The sequence below is a fragment of the Pipra filicauda genome, unplaced genomic scaffold (genome assembly GCF_003945595.2).
Source record: "Pipra filicauda isolate LSUMZ 115617 unplaced genomic scaffold, ASM394559v2 scaffold7_size6619720_pilon, whole genome shotgun sequence".
NCBI classification, from domain to species: domain Eukaryota; kingdom Metazoa; phylum Chordata; class Aves; order Passeriformes; family Pipridae; genus Pipra; species Pipra filicauda.
The window spans coordinates 5,624,409-5,643,743 of NW_024104976.1; the positions used below are offsets into that span (position 1 = coordinate 5,624,409).

The 19,335-nt window shown below is 39.7% G+C and overlaps 1 protein-coding gene across 1 annotated transcript in view; it reads right to left on the reverse strand.

The window, feature by feature from the left end:
- Nucleotides 1–1,346, reverse strand: part of THSD4 (thrombospondin type 1 domain containing 4) — a 99,438-nt gene extending 98,092 nt beyond the window's left edge. Inside the window, exon 1 of the mRNA XM_027736915.2 lies at nucleotides 1,257–1,346. Coding sequence (XP_027592716.1) covers nucleotides 1,257–1,328 — 72 coding nt within the window. The 5' untranslated portion in view covers nucleotides 1,329–1,346. The remainder of the gene's footprint in view (nucleotides 1–1,256) is intronic.
- Nucleotides 1,347–19,335: the final 17,989 nt, after the last annotated feature.

A 19,335-nucleotide genomic window follows, 5' to 3' on the forward strand; every position in this document is an offset into this window, starting at 1 on the left:
ACTCTGCTGAAAACTTTTCCCTGCTTTCACTAGATCAAAGGCAGCTCAGGATTTCACTGAGTCATTTTCTTGAATCAAAACCATTACAGCTTCTCTTATTAAACCACCCTGAAAGCAAAATAAAGTTTCTATCTAGACATATGAGCTACAGAGTGTCAACCACACACTGTTGGACAAGGTGTTTTTTTCCAGTTCACTTCCACTTTCTTTTACCAGAGAAAGTAATGGCTCTGGACTTCATTAGGCTGCTATAAAGTTATGATAGGGCTAACAAAAGACAAGGCTCTAAACCAGAAACACTGTTTGCAGAAGATTTACTGAAGGAAGGCATATTTATGGAACAGAACTAGCCAATGATTCCCTTAAAATGCACAGCTACACATCACATTTCAGTCAGAGCGAGCCAGAATGAGTAACAAACGTGGTTTCTGCTAATAATTTCATTAGATGGAATATTTTTTATCTAATGGTACTGTGCTTGCTGAATTATTTCCTAAATGGTAAATGACCAGCTGAAAATTTCTGCTTTGGTATGAAATAAGAACTTGATGACAAACTGCTCTGATGAGGACAAAAATCTAGAAAACGTCTCTTCGTAAATCAAGTAGCAACTTTTTAAAGCATAGCAAGAGCTGTTCTATTCCACTGTTCAAGACTGAGGAATTAGGAATAGAAGGAATGCATAAAGTCCCTCTTTAATGATATGATATGCATTTTTTAAAAAATCAAGTTTTTTTCTGCCCTGCCACATACTAAACATTACATGTATTTGCACAAAGAGAATGTTATTAATGAAGCCTGAAGTTTTCACATGCCCACATCCCCAAAATATAGCCTGTGTAAAAACTTCAATAGTGCACATTTTTTTGCAGAAAATATGAACAAAACACTACCACTACTGCTGCTGAGTATCATATTTCTCTGTATATTAGTAAAGAAAAATTCACAAATTAGTCATCTCTCACAGAAAGCGTACTGTCGAGAGAAGTTAACTTGCAAACTGCTCTCCTTTAGTACCTATGGACTTTTGCAGAAAAACCCACAAAAAACCAACAAACCCAAACCAACAGCAAAAAAGCAAACACAAATCCCCCAAACTAAACCCAAACAAAACAAGAGCTTTTTACACACGAAGCAAACAAGGCAATTCTAAAATGTCTAACAGCATAAAAATCATTCACGGTCCATCTTAATAGATATGAAGAAAACGCAACTCTGACAAGACAATTTTTGACAAGACATTATACTTTGCTTACCTCACCCCCAGGTCTTGCTAACACTGCTGTTTGAAAGCAGAGCAACGTTAGTATCAGGTAGCTGACAAACATTATTACCCAAAGTTAGAGCTACCCTGGAGGAGAGAACCCTCTGCCAAGTACTAACAGCAAGCAGATGCACTTGTGTCTCAGTATCACAGCCCTCAGCTCTCGTAGGTACGAGTCTTTCTCCCTCTCCCCCTTGCTCTCGCACTCACGGTCCGACCAGGAGCTTTGCTCTCAGCCACTGCTCTGAAGACAACTGGTAAGTTGATCTCTTCATGTAATGACTTCTCCCTGCTGGGGGAGGGGGCTCGGCCAGCTCGGAGCTGGGGGGCTGCAGGCAGTAGGAAGCGAAGAAGGGGAGGGACAGGAATGGTCACTGCCAAGTTCTGCATCTGCTGTGATTCATGGAACAAGCTAAACGGTAACCTTTAATGCACGAGGAGGTTTGGCAAAGCGTTATTGACTTAGGCAGGCATGATTGGAGAAACAGGCTAACGCTGCTTGCAAGAGATGCCTGTTGATGGTTAGACGGCATGTGCTACTTAAAGGTACAGCACCTCCTTTTATGGAAGGAGTTTGTAATGCATAAATCATAACTTAGAATCTAAGCAGGAAGCAGCCTATGGTTTCAGTCAGCTCCACATCAGCACAATCCTGCAATCCCAATGGCCTGATCCTGCCAGGGGCTCGGGCAGAACCTCGAGCTCTCACTCCTGGCCCCGGGGTAAGGGCAAGGGGGACCCAAGTGCCCATTGGCTCTCAGGAATGTCACAACTGCTTCCTGGAATGGACCCCCATCCTTCAGGATAATCCTGGAGCAGGATATGGATATAACCTCTCTTTCTTTTTCATATTATAGCTGAATAAAGGAAATTTTGATTTATAACAATCCAACTCATCAAATAACCTGGTTTGACCAAGCAAGCAGAAGTGCAAGCCTTTCTTAAAGTTCCAGCTCCTGAAGTCAAGAAAACACACTATATTCTCATCTTTCATGTAAATACATACTTCTTATCCTTATGGTTCCAGGGGAAATCTCAAAAATATGACCCAGGAATAACCTGGTCTCATATGTCAAACAGTAAACCACATGAACTCGGAATACAGGTACTTTAAAATATCTCAACACTTTAGGAGGCGGGAAGTAAAAATGCTGGTGAAATTGAGAAGCACACCATTACTATATATTACATTTCTTTCTGTAATTTGGTAAGTTTTGTATACACAGCTGAATATGTCAGACCCTTCAGGCTATTTTTAAACTGGCTTTACCAACCATTCTTTTCCTCTCCTACGAGAGGTGAAAGATAAAATACTTTTTCTCAGAATTGCAATTAAATAGAGTCAAACTCCTAAACCAGTATAGCAAATTAGCATTCTCACTGCTGCTGAAAGTCCACATTCTGCTGTATTTGCAGTTGGACATCTGGGTCTCCAGCACAGTAAAATCTGATTAGCTCTACTAACCAGACATCATTGTCACTCCTCCTACTGCCCATAAAGAGTCCTACCTCTTCTCCTGCCTAACCCGACTCACAGTGCTGGCTCTCTTCTACACCTACAGAGCAGCCTGCCCTTTTTTAGCCTCTCAAATCAGCAGAACACCTTTCATGGGTCAGCTGTTTTCTCCCTTGTTGATCCCCAGCTGTGCAGCTCCGTGGTCCCGGGAACGCTCCCGCCAGCCCCGTGTCCAGGGAGGGCACTCCAGGCAGGGAGAGATGCAATGGAGGCCACACAGGATGGGGGGTCTCACTAGCAAAGAGTCCTCCCTCCTCAGCTGCCTCCCCTCGAGGGAACAGCACAAGCTTCAGGAGGTTTAAAAATCCAGAATGAGAGTTTCAGCACAAGGAGCTCCAGAGTGGTTCTTCCAAACGATCTGAATGATCACAGGCAGTCGGCCACGGCGCGGTGACAGTGGGGACCGGCAGCCAAATCTGCAGTTATTGAAAACTCCACACAGCCCTTAATGGTACTTTCTGACAAAAACCACCCAGAACTCTCCACTGCTATGTTGATCTCACAAATACAACACCTCCCTTCAAAACCCAAATGAAAGAAGTATTTTCCCCCCTTTTAAGGCGAGCTGAAGGTTTGTAGATTATGCCGTGGTGCTGACAGCTAAATGTAGAGCTGCCATCACAGGTACTTTGTACACTGGTTGCCTATGGCAAAGCCTCCAGACTAAAAATGTAAAGCCAAATAAACTTAAGGAAATTTTCCATCAAAACCCTGTCAGGAAGCCAACCTGTCCTTCCATATTTTTTTGAAATATTTAGATATACCACAAAAGGAAAAAGGATAGTGAGCAAACTGCCAACTAAACCGGAGTTCAAAACACTTCCAACGTGAGAGCTCCAACCATGATACTTTGAAAATACAGTTTCAGAGCTTGAAAAGGTTTTAAAAGAATACACCATTTCAGATGTTGCAGTGTGTAACAAAAACTCCAACGACGAAAGCTGCTTCCATAAAATTAAGCTTTATCTTGTTTTTCTGTTTTAATCACTAGTTTTTGTGATTAAATATATAGCACAGGCACAAAATTGCCAATCCTCTCCTTTTTAATGGCAGGTAGAAAAGGGAATTTTAAAAAATTAAGAGTAACTGTGAATTTAGGTTTCTTTCTGCTGATCATTCCAGAAAGCAGGATATTCTCTGTAAATAATGAACCACCTTGAAGTCTAACTGAATATTACCAGGATGAGTTTCTGAGCACAGAAAACTGTACTACATTCCCATTTAATAAGTCATATAGCTAATTCTTTCCATATGCATTTAATTTTTCCTCTACAAAAAATACAGGCAGAATTCCCTGAATTTCAGAAGCTGGTGCTCTGTTCTCCATATTAAGACAAGAGATCTGTTCATACCTGCTATTATGCCTTCAAGCTTTATCCCACTGAACTGGATGGAATTGTGCATGTTCACAAACACAACCACAGCCTTTCTTTGCAGCACAGAGAAACCTGAAACTTAACACTGAGCCAAACTTGCACTGCTGCAGCCAAGATCAGAACTCTGCAAACCTCAACAATCACCACATTAGAGATTAAAAAACTACTGGAGCAATAGAAAAAAATCAGTTTATGACTGATCAGCTATTTCAGATATAAAGTTCTGCAGTAGTGGATAGAGAAGCCAAAATACCTTCCAATAGTAAAAGGGAAGAAATGATATCTCTAATTTCAACACAAAAACATCCTTGTTTTTACTTAGAAACATACAAACATAGCAAAAACAACAGCATAACTATTTTAGGTATATAACTGAAATAGAAAATCTGAAATTATATATTTTTAAAAAACAAAAAAAGCCATCAGAATCTTTAGGGGAAAAGTCCCTACTGTTTGCTCTCAGAAACAAAAATACACGACACAAACAATGCATCTTTGCACAGCACAAATCTCATTAAAAGAGTACTGACTTTCACCTGTGAACAAATTACCTGTCAGTCTCCAGGGGTTTGTAAAATCAATCAGTTTATGAAGTTTGTGACCAGCTTCCTCCTGAGGCAATTGTACCTGAATCTCAAACAAGGACAAGTTTGTTGAACTTAACAAAAGCACAAAATTCCCTCCCAGGTCTCTCAGGCTTCCAGTAACTCCACGTGAAATCATGAACAGTATGCTCAGGTAATATCACTCACAGCTACTGCTTTCTGCTCAAGGTATATTAGCTTAGAAAGCTGACCAAGTTCCTAATAGAAAAGTAATAATAGGAGAAAACATGAGTCAAAACAAGATTTTAAAGACTTCCTTTCTACTTCCTACAGCCCTAATGTTTGTAGAGCTCAAACTCTCAAAGCAAGACAGCATGGGGGATAACTATGTACTTCAGGCTGAAGTACTTCAGAACCAGACACGGACAATTTCTGTGTATTTTGAAGTATTAATAAGTACATTAACTGTTTCTTAAAACAAGTATTTAAAACAGCATTAATTTACTTTGGACAGACACCATCTTCCAGGAATCACTAACAGCAAAAGCAGTAGACATATGACTACTTAAGAAAAGGTGTTAGGTTTTTATTTCAACGTTCCATGTAAAAATTTAACAGAGGAAAGTTGAAAATCTATTATGTTTTGGTTTTATTTAACTGGTCATCTCTCCCAGTGGGTGATCTACAGGTTACTTAAAAAAAGAAGCAACAGAGAAAATTTTTACATTGAATGAAGTCATATGGAAAGATGGCTGCCATATTTATTGCTGTCAGACAGGCAATTCCAGCCATTTATCTCACTTCACTTTCTACAGGAAGCATTTCCTTCTGAATTTATTATTCAGATGTTTTAAGGTTAGAATAAATTACTGCTGTCCTTTAGCCTGAACTGAAAGACACCAGCCATAACATTTCACTTCAGATCTCTTCTATGAGGTGGTTTTTTTTTTAATTTTATTTAAAAAATAAAAGTGTGTATTTAATTAAACACTTGAAATAACAATGTTTCTTGCCACATTATGTGTGTCTGAGCAGACAGGGAATTTAGACTGCAGAAAGAATGTATTTTCCTTGAAGATAAAAGCAGTGTACTGAGGAGAGTGAGTGCAGAAAAACGCCACTCCCTGCCCTACCTTCTTGGATTCAGGAAATACTGCAGCTGGACCACAGGGGGATTTCTGTACCTCCATGGAAGCTTTTACATCCACTCCACTGCTTTCTGCATTTCACTGGCCAGAGGGGGTGGTGAAAGAGAGCAAGAGAGTCTCTCCTGTCCTCTGCCCTCCAGAGTTCCAGCAATTCTCCTGCAGTGCTGCTGCCAGAGGCACCCTCACACACTCAGAGTCTGCACTGCAGCAGCACCTCTGCCTCTGACTGACCAGCAACAGAGGAAATCACAACAAGGACAAGAAGGACCAAGATGGAGTATTTGGACTTCCCAACCCCAGCCAGCTTGGGAGGGAAGACAAGGTGTGAGCTGTGTCTTACAGCCTAAAGGCTGAGTATGTGGAGCCCTGTGAGAGCAAACCTCAGACACTGAGCACCTGGGAGAAATCAAGTCCCAGAGTCTCATACATATTTCACTGCATCTCAGCAGTTTCTTCTTCATTGAAATTTTAACTCAATTTAAGTATTCCATATACTAATGCTTCTCCAAGTAACTCCCAGCATCCTACCCTTTTCCTCAATGTTTTTGTTGGGAAAGCAGCTGACTCCACACAATTTCTTGTACAAAGAAGCATTAAAGGGGATAGCTCTGTCCCTGAAAGAATTCCTTCCAAAACTGAAATATTGATTGGCTACCAGAGTACAGCATTGCATGGGGCAGCACATCTCCCACTGTTACCTTCCGTAATAAAGGTACAGATATTCTTATCTATCTATCTATATGTCTAATCATTTTTCGATCCCACTCTACAGTTATAGAAAAGACAAAAGGATGCTGTGGAAAAAAAAATCCTTAAAGAGATTTTAATAAATTATTCCATACAGACCCTTTTTGTCCTTGCTAATGCTTTTGCTAGTTAACTGCTTTCCAATTTAACTTTCCACTTCTATTCTAGCTTATTTCCCTTTCTAAGGTGAACAATCCTCATTTTTCCACTTGTTTGTCATCTGAAGTCACTCCAAGTTCTGACTTTTCCTCTGTTTCTCATCTTTTTGTTTCTCTTTTGTGAGGAAATAGAGATCAGATCAGTTTAGAAAGTACACACAATTAAAAAGGTGTTGTTATTGCATCCTGTGAAAATGGCATTACAAAGTAAGTCTCAAAGAGCTATTGGTATCTAATTAGGTCAGCCCAGCTTTGGTTGCATCACTGCAGTTAATTCAATAAAACCATGTTGGCCTTCATGATCATCCCCTTGTTCTCCTCTCACTACCATGGTACTGCCAGTGCTTTTAAATTGCACTCCAACCCTGAAAAGGAAATCTGAGCATTTCCTTCCTCTTCTCCCTATTCTTGACTTCTTAAAGCTCAGGCTCTTGATTACAAAGCCAGACTTTACTGAAAAGGTCCAACTTCAAAGAGCTGAGTATTAACCTCAAATTGATTTATCATCTTGAATCTTTCCTTCAGTACTAAATCCATTATCCCTTTCTCTTTTCTGGCATTACAGAGTGCTAGAGGGAGAAAAAGACCTCTGGTTATCACCTGCCCAGGGCTGGGCTAGAATGTGTGTTTTTCATGGCCATATTCCAATTTTCTGTATTTTGATGATAGAATTCTGGTTTATATCCCAAGTTCTCCAAGCACCTCTTTGCCTCCCCAGACAGTAGTTGCATAGTGCAAGTAGAATCAGACGACATTTATGAGGCATTCCTTCCTCTGACCAACACTACGTTCTGACTACAGAACAAGTGGACACCATGCTTTGAACTTCTAACTTTTATGACTACCATTCATCTTGTGACAAAATTTTTTCTCTCTGCGTTTGTTAATCAATGTTTTTGCTTTCCTAATAAGGCATTAAGATTTTTAGCACCATATTCTGGTTCTCCTCACACTTAAACTTTAATGTTATTTTCCCATGTATTTTCCTAACACGTTATCCAACATTACTCATGCTGTCTTCTACCTCTTCCTAGACAGAACAGAGTGGTGAAACCAAGAGGAAAAGAGTTCTTTGATGGTTCACATTTAATCTCTTTCTTTGTGTGCATAAAAAAAAAAAGACACCCATTTCTAGAAAACTACCTCTCATCACCCAAGTTTCACATAAGGCATTTTGATCTGTGTTTCATGTTGAAGTGTGGCAAATGAGCAGCCACTAAAAATAGGACCCGAAGGAAAAGGCCTTACCCTTTAAAATATTTGAGGCCGTTCCTTCGCAACTGGAACAAAACTGGAATGAACCTACTTGGTACCACTGCTATATTTGGATACTTTACCTAAAATAAGAAATGAGAATTAAAAAAATAAATCCCCCATGGAAAAACTCTAAATAATCTGTAACTACATCAAATTAATTATAAATTATACAAATAATGCATATCTATTCCCTGGGAAAAGTCAGCCTCCCACTAGATAAAACATTCTAAATATAAATTTGAGTCATGATATTTTCAAATCACTTCTTCATGAGGGATAAAGGTTGATACCTCTAAGTCTACATAGAAAGTATTTTAAAGATACAAAAAGAAAAAGGTGAGGCCTCTGGATCATGTAAGTGTACTAATGTTTTAATTATAAAACCAACTAAAGAGAAGTACCAAATGTCCTGACACAATAGGCCATGACCTCCTATGAGATCAGAATTATAAAGGAGAGTCTTTCTTCAGGCCCAAACCCACCAACTTTCAAACTGGATTTTAGTGCTAACACACATTTTCCCAAGTGACCAGCTGGCAAATGACAGTTACCTCAAACATGCCTCATAAAACGATGGCAACAAGCTGTCAGCAAGGGAAAACTAACCAGTTAGGATTGCAACTGTAGTATTGATTTTCAGTTTTGCTTGGAAACATCCCTGAAATTCTTGCAGAGAAGGAAGCCCTGACAGACCATGTTTTCGTGCATACGCTCTCCCTGTCCTGTTATTTTCTATATTGGTAAAAAATCTCAAAGCCATAAAGACATTCTTTTAGACTGGGAAAAACAGAAGTTGGAAAATCACTGTGAGTCCTCCTCAGCAGTGGATGAAGTATAGCACACACCAGTAAAACCTGCAGGTAGGAACTGTGTGACAAACACCATGGTAAAACCTACTTTGGCAGGTGATGCTCATTTCTTGCCAACTAAAGATGAAAAGGAAGCTCTGCAAAAGCTGGCCAACATTTTTCATGCTTACTACTTTCCCAAAGCAATAAAACAGCACCAGTCACCGTGAGGAACTGTCAGGGAGCAGTGACAGGGATGAGGAGCCATGTGTCGAGCTCGCCAACAAGGGCAGCGAGGCTGGTGGCTTCCCCAGCCAGGCCTCTGCCACCACAGGATGGAGCTGGGCAGACCCAGGGGTGGCAGCCAGGGCCAAAGCAGAGCCAAGGTCGCCCAACGAGTCTGCAGTGACAGCCCATGGATCAGGGTGCAAACCAGCAGGACCTCAGCTGGGGGCACAGAGGCTGCTCGAAGGCAGCTCGAGCAGGGGCTGAAGGCCCAGGGCTGAGTTCAACTGTGGCTCCTGGTCCCAGGAATCAGGTGGGGGCAAGGCCAGTAAGGCTGATCAGCATAATCAGAGCCCTGGACATCTATCTGTGCCTCTGCCAAAATCCACATTTCTAACCGAGTGTACAGAGGGCCAGTAACAGTGGAGATCAACCAGGCAAAAGAAAGAATACAAGAGATGTTATCAGGCAGCAGATAAAGTCTTGAAATAGAGGCAACCTCAGAGAAGAGTGAGTACTGCACAGAACACACACACTGTTTAGGGGGCAGAACTAGAGCAGGGTCCCACCTAACAAAAGAAATTCAACATCCAAGTAGGAGTTACACAGCTGGAGAACCAGAGCCAAGGACAATTCTGTAGCAGAGGCACTTCTGTTCTCTGATGTCACAGAGGTACTGAACCAGAACCGACTTAAAATCCAAAGGATGAACAGGAAAAAAATCTTGGAAGACTTGTATTAATAATCCAATTGTATTTTTTGTGCTTTATGGGAATACTGGGTTTCTCTCCTCCTCTGGCAGGAAAAAATAAAAAAGAAAATAGCTGTTGTGATGCCAAAGGAAACGTGTATGCTCAACTGAAGACTTGGGATTTAATTGCAATACTGGTTAAAACACGCTGGATGAAACACTCATCCAGAGCCCAAAGACAAGAAGAAAGAGGAGGAAGATTTCTAAAGTAGTTTCATTTCACAACCCAGTTACCTGAAGTGAGCAGACAAAACTAATCTCATAGTAATGCAAACTACAGTTTGAGCAGAAAGCACATCCCAACTTTTCCCATCTAGTTACAAAACTCCTAAATCAAAGATGCAATTATTCCTCCCCAAAAATCTCTCCATATTCTGTTTGATTTCATCCTCCCAATTTGCCATTTCTATCAATGAGACTGTCTGATCTCAGCACACTCCCTGCCCCTAATTGCATTGCAAATTTAAAGAATTAACACCAGGTCAAAATCTACCCCATTAGTCAACTAACGGCTCATTTTCCATCACTGGGGGGTCCATGCCAGGTCAAAAACATGCAGCACCAACAGACCAGTTACACTGCTGGTGCAAATTAGGTACAAATTAGAAGCTGAGCTGCAGTGCAAGAACAAGGCTCCCCTTTCTCTGCAGATGTAGAGCATATAAAAATGAATAAACTCTGTAATTAAAGAGCAACTGTGCATCTTTACTGCCTCAATAAACACAAAATTCTGGGGAAATCTGATTGTTTATATCATACTTTTTTGATAGTTTATCTAATAAATGTGCTTGCTTTCCAAGTAAACCCATGAAACACATGCTGCCCATTAGAACCAAATGAACCATCAATGTATATGGAGTTTCCCAGCTCTCTGGACTCTGGACAGTGATCCCACATGCTTAAAAGCTTGGGAAGCACACAGGTAGAGCACACACGTGGACTTGACTCCATTTTTCGAGGTGTCATTTACTGAGACAAAATGCCCAATTCCTCTGCATGGCTGATTTCTGCTGCACAGGGAAGTGGAACCACAGAGCTACAGATTATGTTAAATCTTGGGCTACATGTCATGTATGTGAACTCTGAAAATTCATATGCAGCTCAAACCAGATAAGGAACATCTTAAAATAATTATGCACTCCTGTGTCTCAAATGCTCCATTTACTAAAGGATCAGCGACTCACAAAGCTGATAAATACTTGAATAAACAGCTGATAAGTCTCTGAGTACCCAGAGCATGTCCAGTATAATTTAACTTGAAATTTGCCTTCCTGAAGCAGACAACTGAAACAAAGTTCAGTACTATCAAATTTTCTCACGGGACAAACGGCTTGTCTAAATTCAGGAACACTTCTCTACTATATAAGGAGGAAAGTCAAGTCCAAAATGACTGCATGAAGTAGTTGAATACTCTGAAAACATTTTTAAAGAAGTTACTTGGCATGCCATTTCATTTTTAAGCAGTAAAATTAACCTTTGGTACATTAAACCCTGCATATATACATATATTAAAACCTTCAGCATACAATGTAAAATCTCTACACAGTGGCACAAAATCTGGGAATACTGTTTGCTGACACCAGGGTGCAAATAAATAAGAGTATGAACACTAAGAAAAAAATTACTTCTTAAAAGGCCACATAGAACAAAGGAAGTGAAGAAACATTCTCTGTGTATGTTTTGAAGGACACAAATGGTGCTGATTCCTTTATCCCCATCCTCAGACTGTCTCCGTGTGTTAAAGTGAGCAATAACACCAGTTCTAATCTTAAAGGCCCGTGGAGAGACATAAAACCAGACTGTTTGAGAAACCTGGTTGTAAAAGCACATCTGTGCAGCCAACACCATCACATGGCTGGAAAACAATCAGAATTCCAACAAGAAGCAAGTGAATAAAACCCACAGAAAATTCCTTATCGTGGAAGGAAGATTTCCTCCTGAAGATTTCCTGCACTGTTCCAAGTCTTTTCAATACAGTAACTACAGATCTGTATGGATCATGTCTCAAATAATCTTCCGACAGTGTTTCAGGGAAGACTTCCTCACAATGAATTATTTCTCAATGAATATATCACTTAATTTTTATGTACAGCCCCACATGCTGGCTCATGTCCAGTGGACAAGTACCAGTACTCACCAGGTACTTACTGGCCTGGGGCAACAGCATTTTAACCCTGCCATAAATACTTGGTTTATATTTGACTTGCCTTTTTCACATGTATTTTGCAAACCACTTATCCCTCCTGGTTTAGACACGCTGACAAAGGATTAGTGCAAGCACCCAAAACAGTTAACAAAAATAAGAATTAAAAAAAAAAAATTAAAAATATATTTATCCCATCTTTAGCTTTTTGTCTGCTTGGAGTTTTTGGGTTTTGTTTAGCTCACTCATTTCACTGTTGTTATTACTGTAAGGAAAGATGATTCCTGAAAGACAACAAACTCAGTGATACTTCTCACAGGAAAGCAACTCTGGCAGAAAATAGTGTCACGTAATAGCCAATATTGTGATTACACTTGGGAAAGCTGGAGAGGGATTTTACAGGTTATCTCGAATGGAGCTTTTACAGCTTCCAGCAGTTACAAAAGAACTTCCCAAGAGAATTCATGTCCTTCATCAGGGCAGGCAGATTTCCAGGGCGTCCCGATCCAAATTGGTACTGATAGAAATTTGTCCAAGGGCCTTTAGGCTGAGATTGCTGAGCACTGACCCAGAATCACCAACACACACCATCAAACACATCTCAAAAAACCAACAAAAACCAACCAACCAACCAACAACAAAACAACCCCCCCCCCACTATTATTTTGCTGTCTTCAACTGCAAACATTTCTGGTCCTCAGGGGCCTGCACATCACCAAGCAGGTCTGTGGCATAACACAGAACTGAATATTCTTTTAGACATCGTCCTAAATTCAAAGGTCAGCAGTCTGGCCATGGAGCCACCATGGCAGCAGCCTGCCCAGGAATTTCCAAAAGCATTTCTCAAAGCTGTGTAACAGCCCAGTGACACGAGCTGGTGAAGGATGGCAAGTGTGACTAAGACTCTCCTGGTCTATTTGGTAGCTGCTTGAAGATCCAACAGAGTTTGCCCCGATGCCAGACAGCTGCATGGGGAATGCTGCTGATTATTAATATCATCATCTGGAAAAAGCATACCCAGATACAGAAATTCCCCAAATGACAAATCACCAAGCAAATCCGGTCACTGGCAGTTTTATTTTGTCTGTTTGACTTTGCATATTTGTCATTACTTGTTTTAGAAACAAGTTTACAATTAAGTATGGCCATTTTATCCCTTTCCAAGAAAATACATCAAATAAATTGCAACGATAAAGTTTTCAGCATAAGTTCTTAACCACAAATATCCAAATAATGTTTTGAACCACTGGGTCTAGAATCTTGGGTTTTTTTTCCTCAAGCCTGCAAGTAGCTGCTTTCTAGTGTCTTGGTTAATTTTTATTTAACCAGAAAAGGTGGGATTGATTAGAAATTGATTCCTTCTCTTTTAGTAACCATTTCTTTCATTTTTCTAGGAAGACAGACAGATTGTTCCCTTCTTTATTTTCGCTGAAAATTTACAATACTCTTCTCTCTTATGAAAGGTTTCATAGATAAAAATTTGCAGTGTGAAATTCTGCACAATATGCTTGACTAGAAGCCTGGTTCACACAAAATATGTATTGTTTCAAATTTCTAAACACATTATGTGCAAATGGATCAAGACAATACTTTAGTATACGTGCTAAAATGTGATGGTAAATGGCATTAAACAAATTCAATCTGCCATGGACCCCTAATGACTACTTATCCAAAGCCAACATAGACAAAGATTAAATCAAGCACTAATCTATGAATGAAAATATTTATTGTGAAGTATTGTCATGGAAGACTAAGCATTTCTCTTAAAAAGGCTTTTTATATCTCATTCTTTAACTTTCCAAGCACTCCTTTTACATCAAACAGATTAACTTTAATCTAAATATAGTATTATCAAGATACCTTGTTGCAGCTTTTCCAAGAGGTGAGAACCTCTGTGTTCTCACCCATCTTTCTTTCTTTCTCAGCCATCTTTCATTATCAAGTAGACTCCTGTAATATCCATTGTTAGTCCCTGAGGTCACAATCTCTCAGCTCGATTGCCACCATCAAATAACAAACCAGATACTTTGCCAGTAACTCAGAGAGAAATAAAAATTCCTGCTTCTTCAACAAATATTTAAAAACAGCCTGGTCCCTCAGGGCATGATCTTATAAGTAAATATGAACTTAAAATGTAAATTCAATCCAAGTGTCACATGTGGCTTCAGTTCCTCCAGTTTTCATGTCCTGTGACATTGGCACAGCAGAATCAGCAGGTTCTATATGAACTAATTCTTAGGACATATAATGTATTGCAACTTAGTAAGATTTTTTGCAACCTAGAGACACTAAAGAAAGTGTTTAGTAAGGACTAGATTTCGATTTGCCACCTTTATTTCTTTTTCCCTTTTCCTTCTATTTTCCTTCTCTCTTACAAACTTCAGCTGTGAAGGATTCAAAGTCAGATGCTATACTTAGTTTTACTTGATAAATATTCTCATGTCCATAGCTAGAAAATCATCAATATATTTAAGAAGAAAAGTTTCCTAGAAATACCTTTTCAAGATCATCTGTTAGATGTATTATTAGGGGGAGCATAAGGAACTTTTGAGAGTATTAAGAGATTACCAATTAGGCTCTTCAGTGTGTCTGTCCTACAGTCCTAACACTTTCAATCACTGCCTTTAAATCTGTGTAGGAGTCACAGCCCATATTCCCTACACTGTGGAGAAAAATATAGTCCACATCCATAATTCCACATCCAGCCTTCATGCAGTTCCCTGCCAAGGCGGTTTGGCAAGCAGGGCAGATATTTCAAAGGAAAACAGAGGGCCTCACTCAGTCATATTAATGCTCCCTCACATTCCTCCGGCAATATTAGACTGGCCATAAGGCTTAGTTAAGTACAAGAACATCTTTGGCAAGCAGGGCTTTCAAAATAAAGACCCATGTGGAGAATCCAACACCAGTACTTAGTTTTCACCTTCACACAACAGCCACAGTACCAAAAGGACTTGTAGTTACAAGGGAATGATGTATAGGTTTAGGTTTGAAATCAAATAGAGCTTTCCCAGCACATTTTAAAACTGACAAGGTCTGCTGATGTCACTTGGTCATTTTGCATAAAAATAGAAAGGAAAAAAACCCATACATAAATACACAAGCAAGTAGCTCACAGTAAAGAGTAACTCTAGACCAAAAAACCTATTTTTTTTAATGGGCACAACAGTGGGGAAGTGAGGACTGTCCAGTATATGGCTGAAAAAAATAACCCACAGACACCCCTTCCTCAACAAATGTCTTCTCTAAGCACATTTATGTTATGAGTAGTCTAGCACGTTGTTTTAACTGGAAGAATATATAGGTTTTTAATCCAAAAGACATACCCATTAAGCTTAATTTAACATTCCTCTTACAAACTGAAACCCAACAGGACAGTTTGCTCAGTTACAGGATGGGGCATCTTGCACTTAAAAGGAACAAGAAAATTGTCAGAGCTGTCATTCTGAAAAAAGTGTTGAAAGCAAAATATCTTCTTGCAGTTATACATGGAATAAAAAGCAACTAAGAATTTGAAGTCAAACTCATCACTGTAATTCCTAAAGCATAATGAGAAAAGACAACCAAGAGCTGCTCTGCAATAATGACTGTTACTAGTTTATCAGATGTGATCAGAGTTGACCACAGGAGAGTTTAGAAAAATGATTTTAAGGTAACTTTGTTTTTACCTTGATTATAGCAAGACTATAGAGAACATCTTTGTAAGAGTCAAGTAGATTAATTCTACTTTCTTCTAATAATGGATATCAAGGTTCTCCATCCAACTTATACACTCAACTGTTCCATGGTGTTTAATACACATGCTACACACAGAGCTCTTTTCTTTGATTGATTAAAACACGTGCTCATTGCACCCACCAGCCAAAGGAAAGATGAAAAAAGAAAATGAAATCATGATGACAAAAAGCTTCTTCAAGCTTCAAAAGGCAAGCCTGCTCAGGGATGCTCCATTTAACATGTAAGCTGTAGCAGATACAGCTACCAACCCCAAATATGCTGGGAATTGATATTCTCTCAGCAGAGGGGTCAAACTGTGACCATCATCTGGGTAGAGATTCAGCACTGGAGTTCATTTTCTTGGTGCTATTTCCAAATCTGCCTTTTTTTTTTTTCCCTTGGAGAACTGCAGATGCCCAGCACCTCCAGGATCTGTATCTTGTTCAACCCCTGTTGACACACTGCTAAAGAGCATCTGCCAATTCAAAGAGGATCTTGACCTGACTGGCTTGATGTAATCTGGCAGCCTTAATTACCTTAAGCTGTCCTGTGGAATACCTGGCCTGCATCTCAAAGTGCCTTTTCCACACACCTAAGAATGGTTGGTGTTACTTTGTAGAAATCCACTGCTTTGTAACACTGGCCATAATGTTACACATCTGGATAACCTGGACAAATGCACAAAAAGCCTTTTATTCTCCCAGGTCAACATTTCCTGGAAGAAAGGAGGGTATAAGTGAGAGGAGGAGATGAGGCCTGACCATAGGGTTGCCATAACCAGTGCAGTGCAAATTAACAGATTGAGAGGGGAACTCTCCATGTTCTATCCATGAATACATCCAAGACACACCCAGAGACACCACACCTACAACCCAAAATATCACACACATAACAGGCTTAAAGAAAAGGAGAAAGAGAAGGCTTTTGCTAATTTTCTAGCTGGCAGCAACTGTGATATCTGCCTTTGGAAAGGCAGTTGGAGGGCAGTGGCAATAAGAGAACAAATCAGCTGTATTGGCCTGGGCAGTTTATGATGAGCATGGGAGGTCTGAAGCTGCTGATCACTACAAAAACAATAGTTCACTTTGATGCAAGTCTACTGACTCTCACTATATTAAAATGTTTTCTTTTCTAAATGTGGGTTTCAGCTGCTGTGTCTGGCCACCATGTGACATGAAAGTGAGGATCTTTAGGTAACACATAGTTTTTCTAATCAGTATTTCGTATAAGAGAAGTGAGCAAACACTGAATACTCTGTGTGCTTGCAGTGATTTAAAGACTTCAAACTCATAAAAAATACTTGTTCCTGAAAACATGTACTGAAATAAAAAGCACAGGTTTGCCACTAAAGCAAAACATCATATGGCAAATTGAGTGGACAGTTCTGATTTTTTAGAAATGAAGCTGTAGAACTGCATAAATCAAGATCAAAACTTGCACATATGCTACAGTAAAAGCATATGAACTCCCAGAACATTGACCACATATCCTCTATCAAACATCTTAGAAAGAATTCACTTGTGTGTTGGCAGAAGTGCAGCATCTTGAGCCTTGTGCAATAAAAATGTCGGATATGACTGTAAAACAGACATTGAAACAATGTTCCTTATAAGGGTTTTAATATTTGTTATAAACTGATGCATTATATGAGTTAAAACTTTCTTTGCAGCTTTTTTCAGTATTTTTTCAGCCAGAGGCAAGCAACTCTTTACAAAATGTGCCACCTCAGCCTCTGACTTGAGGACCGGGATTGGCTTCACCAAACATGGGTTGTCTTAAACTGGGTCTGCAGTTTGTAAGGAAAAACTGCAGTTGCACTGGGAAGCAACCAAGGAATATCCATCTTGAGAAGGAGGTAAAGCCATTTATATGGCTGCTGGAACTCACAGCTCCATGTTTTGTTGCTGTACAGCAGGTAAAGCTCCCTCTGTCCTCTCTTCCCTGTGCAACAGGAGAAGGGCTAATGGAGGCCTTGTGTCCCTGGCAATGGAAGGGACTCTGAAAAGTTCTGGGCTTACACCTAAGCACAAGTGAAGTGAGCTGTCTGTGTTCCTGGATGGACATCCACATGCAACTATAATTTCAAAATTGAGTTTAAATTTTAAAATCAGCATCAAAGCAAGACTGAATTTCATGATTTTGGAGAAATAAGTGAACTTATAGAATTAGAGAAATTTAGAGAAATCTGCCATAGACAGAAAACTACCAGGCTGTGATAGTTTGATTTGAAGATGCCGTTCCAATCATCTCTTCCAAAACTGCAAGGATTTTACATTCAACATTCCCCTTGGCCGATCCCTAAATGAAGTGAGAAATGAGAAACAGAAGTATTAAAAGTTTCCTAGATTCCACATACACAGGGACAGCTTCCCTCTTCCACAGTCTTTGTGCAGTTGTTGCCAAGGAAATACCAGAAAGGCCTCTATTGGTCTTTCCTGCCTATGTGTCTGTTTTCTTAGAGTCCCTGTGACTCTCGTGCAATATTCTCTGCCCCGACAGTTATTTGCAGGCAAAGTCTTTGGAAGGCTTTGAGCATTAGCTGTCTACAATATCCTCAGCAACTTCTTTACTAAAACACTTCTGGTGATCCCCAGTTCTGTTATGCAGACATGTTTTGAATCCTCCACAGGAGTTAACACAGATTCCAAACACTCAAAGCCAACAGTTTCCATGTGCAGGATAATGTCTGTTGATGGGAGCATGTACCACACACACCAAGGAAACGGAACAGACTGATTTAAAATTCACATTACACAGCTTGAGATAAGCTTCTGTGTGAACTATCTGTCAAGGACAGCTACACGATTCTGTGATCAATAGCTGGTGACACCAGGGAAATTTAGTATATACATATGTAAGTAAGCTGGAAATTATCTTAGACTGCTGTCACTATGCAAATAAACCAAAAGGAAAGTTAAACAGAATGTTCTTTGTAATAGTTGACAAAAGGGAGGGCACATTTCAGACATATATGTCACTGACTGTCTGTAGAATATGCTTCTACAAAGATAATACTAACAATTTTGCCAATGACTTTAATGGGTAATTAAGTGGTGGATGTGAATTTATTAATAGCTTTTTGTTTTCCTTGCTGGTCAGATCTTTGTGTTAATTTCCTGTCTTCTGTTCTACATTCGTTTATTCAACAAACAGAACAAAATCTGGCACAAACATCAGTCTCTGATCAATTAAAGAACCAAAACCAGGCAACCTTTCAAGCAAAATCAACAGGATTACACAATATCAACACAACCCTGGAGGAGCTGTTGATTTAACAGAAGAAGCACAACATTGCACATTAAAGATACTCAACTTTGCTTCACCTAAGATTAAATTCAGCTGACTTATCAAGTAGCAAAGACTTCAGGCATGACGAGACTTAAAATCCTGTGGACAGTTTAGCATCCCTTAAAAAGTTTACGAAAGACACAGTGATGACATTCATGTTGTCAAGCTGACAGAGCAAATGTTTAACTCAGACACGTGGCTTGTGCTTGTTCTAACCCACACCGACCAGTCAACCACATTTTTATGAGCATTTTCCTCACCATGTTTTCAAAAAGGTGACTTTTCACCACATTGTTTCTAAGGTGTGGGCGAGTGCTTATAAAATGTGGTTTTATACCAATCAAATTTCTGCTTCTGGCTCTACAGCTATAACAGCTGACTGTAGTTTAATTCAGTTCCAGCACCACAAGGC